The 6000-nt window shown below is 50.4% G+C and overlaps 1 protein-coding gene across 3 annotated transcripts in view; it reads right to left on the bottom strand.

Annotated features, from left to right (window-relative positions):
• Nucleotides 1–5368, bottom strand: part of DPY19L1 (dpy-19 like C-mannosyltransferase 1) — a 98561-nt gene extending 93193 nt beyond the window's left edge. For all 3 annotated transcript variants that reach the window (XM_047694643.1, XM_047694642.1, XM_047694641.1), the window contains exon 1: nt 4863–5368. In XM_047694643.1, the coding sequence (XP_047550599.1) occupies nt 4863–5160 (298 nt within the window). In that variant the 5' untranslated portion in view covers nt 5161–5368. The remainder of the gene's footprint in view (nt 1–4862) is intronic.
• Between the last annotated feature and the right edge of the window lie 632 nt (nt 5369–6000).

The following is a 6000-nucleotide window of genomic DNA, read 5'->3' on the forward strand; positions in this document are numbered from 1 at the left end:
TCTTCTCTGCCTATAGGGCTCACTTTGAAGGCTACCTCCCCAAAGACTTTTCTGATTCTTAAGCAGGTATCTCCTGTTTTTTTTCTATCTCAGCTACTTTTTCTTTCCTCCACTGGACTTACTGCAAGGTACTATTACTTCTATTTGTCCCTGACCCTTTTAGAATGGAGTTCCATGGAGACAGAGGCTACAGCTGTCTTCTTTTCCAACTTATCCCCCTAAACTAGCATCAGACGTAGTAGGCATTCAGTAATTGGTAAACACGAGTAAAGCTGCAGTTTACATATATTATTTATTCTTTACCATAACTATGTGGGGCATTTATCATCCCCATTTTAAAGATGAGGCAGCCAAGAGTCAGAAATATTAAAGGACCTATAGCTTTTAAGTGTAGAAACAAGATTCAGATGCAGGTCAGTACGGAGATGTCTATGCTACTTCAAAGCCAGTGATGCCGCTAACCATCCCACAATGCACGGGAGAGCTTCCCCTGCCTCCATCCAAACAAAGAATTACTCAATCCAAAATGTCCTCACGGTGCATATGAGAAGCCTTGCCAATAAAGGACCCACTTAGAGTAGGGTGAAGTTGCCATTGACTTTAGGAACCAGACACGTAACAAACGAGTCAAGTAGGACAGAGGTAAGGGGAAAAAAACAATAGTTTTCATTATCTGTCTCTTCTGTATTCAGGTTACAATTTTATTATGTTTTGTAGATGACATCTTACCTTGTAACCTTTCGCCACAGGCATGCTTTATTTGCGTGCTTAACATGCATATTCTTCACTTCCGCCAAAGAAAGGACTCCTTCCATTTCTCTTTGAAACACAGAGCCCTCTCCAGTTATCCTTTTCACTACCCTCTTTTGATAGTAGACATGGGTACAAAGAACTCTAAACTAACAGCCATATCAGACGAAGAATGGCAACTTACAGCCCCAGGTTTGGGAAAACAACAGAGACTAGGAGAAATGGGCAAACTGGACTGTCTGCCTTAAAAGAGGGGAAGGGCACCTGGGTGGCTCCCTCGGTTAAGCATCTGTCTTTGGCTCAGGTCATGATCCCAGGGTTCTGGAATCGAGCCCTGCACTGGGTTCCCTGCTCAGAGGGAGACTGCTTCTCCTTCTCCCTCTGCCTACCACTCTCCCTGCTTGTGCTCTCTCTCTGTGTCAAATGAATAAATAAAATCTTTTTTAAAAATTTTTAAAAATAAAATAAAATAAAATAAAAATAAAAAGAGCAGGGTGCCAGGTGGCTGTCAGTTAAGCATCTGCCTTTGGCTCAGGTCATGATCCCAGAGTCCTGAGATCAAGCCCCATATCGGGCTCCCTGCCGAGCTGCTCCCTCTCCATCTCCCCGCTTGCTTGTGTTCCCTCTCTCAGTATCTCTGTCATAAATAAATGAAATCTTAAAAATAAATAAATTTAAAATATAAATAAAAGACGGGAAGCAAGGAGCCCTTAGTACTAGCAGGTCGCTGATATGTAGGAATGTCAGCCCCGTGATGCTGGACAGTCTGCTTCTAAGTAGAGGCAGGACATAGGGCTTTAAAATTACTGACACTTCCCTCCACCTAACCTTACCCCGGATTCTGACTTAACTGGTCTGATGTCTGGCTTGGCTATCAGGATTTTTTTATAAAGCTTCCAGGTGACTCTAGTCCAGTTTTGCTAAGATTGAGAGCCACCAGTCTAATCCAGGCCTCCCATTTTTACTTATACACAAACTGAGGCTCAGGGAAGCTAAATGCTTTCCTCAGGCCCCCAACTAGTTTAAAACAGGTATAGAATCAGAAAAGTTATTCTAAGGCAGTGTTTTCGAACCATAAGTTATAATACTATGTCATAAAACTCGAGAGTTAGTAAAAGGCATTTCTTTTTAAAAAATGACAGAATAGGAAATCAGAGTATCCCGCACATTATAGAAGTAAGTATCATGACACGACACTTGTTTAAATTATACGCACATTTCTGCGTCTCTAAATCCATTCTCCTCCCTTCTCTGCCTTATTCTGAGGCCTACAGAATGCTTCATCTGGGTCCGTTGCCAGAGGGGTTCCACTTGGTCAGCCAGTGAGGGGCATGAGCGGGAAAGCAGAAGGTGGGAGGAGAGGATCTGGGGTCCCTCTTCCTGGGAGATCCTGCTCCCATAGCACAGCCCTCCCCGGGGTCAGCTCCTGATGAAGCACCCCTTCCTCTGGAGGCCCAGAGGCGGTAGCACCTTCTGACTGCCAACAGGCAGGGATGTTTCAGTGTCTTTTATGGGTTACTTAAAACTGTTCACTTCTGAAAAGAGTCCATTTATTAAATCTGTTTCCTACCAGGACACCGACATACCTAAATGGAATATCAGACACGTGCATAAATGTACTGGGTTGTACTTCCAGAAGTGTGAGCAGGTTTAATGTGCATTGTATTGCTTACTGTGAGTTATGGTCAATAACGTTGGAGAAACAGCATCATGGTTTTTCTTTACTATATTGCTGCTCCCCTTGATTGATACAGGGAACTATTAGAGTGACACTTCAAAAAACAAACATTTGAAAAACAATTCTTTATGACTGTTACCACTAAATAAATAGAAATAAGGTCTAAAAATAGGAAAAACATGTGTGTTTGTTAAGTAGATTTTTTTAACAGTGCTTAACACTGCCCAACAGCAGAAAGGGTCATCATGGTAGGTAGTGAGTTCATCAGTGCTTAGTACATATGGAAGAGATGAAAGAAACCGAAACCAGAACCTCTAGTCAGTTTCTAACACTTAAGTATGTGTACTCTCAGGGAGCTTCAAGTTTTAAAATTTCTTCCCAAACAGAAATGAAGCCATTTTTGTGATAGCAAAATCCTACACTAAAGACTTGCATGGTGTCAACTCAATTCACACTCATTCTGCAAAGAGCAAAAAGAGAGGGAATGAGGAAGCTTTCAAAAATGTTTAAACTCTGCTTCTTCCTGCAGGACCCAAGGGTACAAGGCCAGAGGAAGAACCAAACATCCTATGTCCATTCATTCTCCAGAATCCAGTAGATGGCCTTTTGTAAATGTAGAAAATCATCCAACCTCCATCCAACGACCAGTGTCCAGAGTACACCCAAAAATGTGAGACAGCTCCTTCCCTGTACCTCTTACCAATCCCAAAGGGGAAGTCAAGTAAAGTGCCACAGTGTTCTATTAATACAAAACTGCACTTAGGTATAAGCATTAAATATAATGCTTACTAAATCCAAAGCTAAGCCATCCAATAAAAGATTCAAAGTAAATGCAATTACAAGAAAACTGCAAGATGATTATCCTATGGATGTTACTGTAACCTCCCTGAAAAATAAGTGGTGCCCTTCCATATTTCACTATGAAGTGATTAATGTTTACACTAGCCACTCAACAAAAATGCAGCTTCATTCTGTCACAAATCAGTATTATGCATGTGCTTTTATAATAGCAATTAAAACTTAAGGGCTTTAGACACAGAATGCCTTCCCATATATTAGCCACCCCCTTTTAGTTCTACTCAGTAAGTAGGGGAGGTGATACTCTCACGTCACAGAGAAGGAAGGGCTCACAGAGGAAATAAATTGAAACTTAAACCAAACCACAACTCTGCACAGGATTTGGAGCTTGTCTCATCCATTGTACCATGCTGCCTCCCCAAGGTGAACTTATCTAACCTGCACACTGGTAAGGTTTTTCAGGCTCGCTACTGAAAAGAGGAATATACTGAAAATACTGAATTTTCTTGGCTTGAATCTACAATACATAAAAGTATCCAAATAACAGTATCAACCTTTCTGAGCCCATTAAAACACACACACACACACACACACACACACACACACACAAACGGAGATGACTCTGGCCCTTTATGACTGAGCGGCTTCTAGTGGTGGATGTTATGTCAGGGGAAGCCGAATTGCTGAGTCCTAATCCTTAGCCTATATTGAAATCCAAATTGTTTTGGGCCACTAAGGGAATCTGAAAGGATAATTAGGCATTAATCACCAATAGTTAAATAATGCAGTAGCCAAAGCCCATTAATGATATTATATAGTAAAGGCAGTATTACATTTTACTGGCTTAGAAAAATTAGGCCCATTACCCAAACTGCTACAACTCGCCTTATCGGAATTTCAGTCAGGAAACAAAGGAAACCTAAAGTCGGTCCACAACCTGTGACTGTTTCAACTTTTTTTTTTTTTCCAGCACATCGCTGCACATCATCCATTTGGTGCATGGCAGCGGAAAAGGAGGGAAGTCCTCCACACCAAATGTTCCCAGGTCAGCAGAGAGGATTAGAGCTCCAGTGCCCAACACACAACACAACCTGGAAAGTGACGTGCCGAGAGGAATCACTAAGTACCACCGGCGGTGTTTGCGGCCAAGAAGAAAAAAAGCACGCTAAAATTTAATTATAAGTTTAGCAACTTTCTAGGACAGGGAACGTCCTTCTGCTTTGAGCTCCACGGCATTGCTTCCATCCAAAAGCAAACCATCCTCCGGCCACGGGCCGAGATAACGGGAAAGCGGCCGGTCCGCGCCAATCAGCGGCGCCCAAGTCTCGTTAGCGCAGACCTGTCAGTTCGCCGCCAGGCCGGGCAGCTGTTGATCTCGGGGCCATTTTTTTTTTTTTTTTTTAAACGGAGACGGAGAGCGGACGGGAAGGGAGCGAGGAAGCCTGAGCCAGGCGAAGGGGGAGGGGAGCGGAGGTGAGGACGTCCCAGGAAAAGTCGGAGAGGGCTACAAACTGGCGGGGACCGGGCGGCGGGGCTCGGCGGCGCGGAAGTGGGAGGAGAGTCTAGGGGAGGGGGAAAGGGGCCCGCGCCTCAAAGTTCCGCGTCCCGGCGGCGTCCGCGCTCTGGGGCTGCTCACCTAGCAGGAGCGTGGTCCAGGTCCGGCCGCGCCCCGCGCGCCGCAGGCCCAGCGCCCCGCGCAGCCCGGCCACCAGGCGCCCCCCGAGCCCGCCCCCGGCGGACGGCGCGGCGGGCTCGGCGCGGGGCCCCTTCCTGCCCGCGGCGCCCTTGCGCCCGGGGGACCGGGGCGCGCGCTCGGGCCCGGGCTCCCCGGCGCCGGCGTCCGGCGCCCCCCTCAGCGGCGACTGAGAGGCGCGGGGCGGCTGGGGCGGCTTGGGGGCCGCCTCTCGGTGCTTGTTCCGCGCCTGCAGGACCATCTTGGCATAGTCGCGCCTGCTCGCTGCGCGCGCCCGGACGGCGGCCGAGGAACGGCGGGCTGGCGGGGCGGCCCGGGCCCCGCTCACTCTCCAGCGGGCGGGCGGAGGGCGGGCCGTTCCCTCCCCGCGGGCCGGGAGGCGGGGAGAGCAGCAAGGCCGGGCGGCGGCTCCTTGCTTTGGCGGTACGGCCGGGAGGCGGCGCCGGACTCGCGCGCCCGCTGCCGTTGCCGCCGCTCCGGTTGTCACGGCGACCGCGGAACGCCGGGGGGCGGGGGCGGGAACACCCCGTGAGCGGCCACGGCCCCGCCCCCGCCGCCCCTCCGCGCCGGACGCGCGCTCCCGGCTGGCCAGCGCGCACGCGCGGATTTCCGGCGCGGGCTGGGTAAGATCTGGCGGCCGCCCCGCGACCCTCGCCCTGCTCGGAGCCCGCGTGGGGTTCTGTCGGGGCTCGGGCGCTGAGCGCCTTCCGGGAGCGGCCGCCCCTCCCCCTGGGAGTGGTTGGGAGGAAGCAAGGGCCATATCGGGGCGGGGGCTGTCGGCGAAGTTTCGGACCCCATTCAGGGTGCGCGTGGAGCCCCGCGAAGCCCGCGTGGCCCTGGCTGCTCGTGGCGGGAGTGGACCGGGCGGGGGAGGAGGCTCTCGGGAACGACCACGGGGGGCGCTGTGCCGGCGCTCTGCAGCCTCCGGGGCCCCTCCGCGGCCCCTCCGCTGGGAGGCGAACGGAAAAAAGTCAGAGGTCTCCCGGACTCCACAGTGTGTGGTCTCGCTGCTAGGGGACGCTGCCCAGGGCAGTTCCCTCCACGGACTTGACCGACGGTGCAGCCCGATTTAAAATGGCAG

This window comes from Lutra lutra, chromosome 11 (assembly GCF_902655055.1).
Source record: "Lutra lutra chromosome 11, mLutLut1.2, whole genome shotgun sequence".
Classification (NCBI taxonomy): domain Eukaryota; kingdom Metazoa; phylum Chordata; class Mammalia; order Carnivora; family Mustelidae; genus Lutra; species Lutra lutra.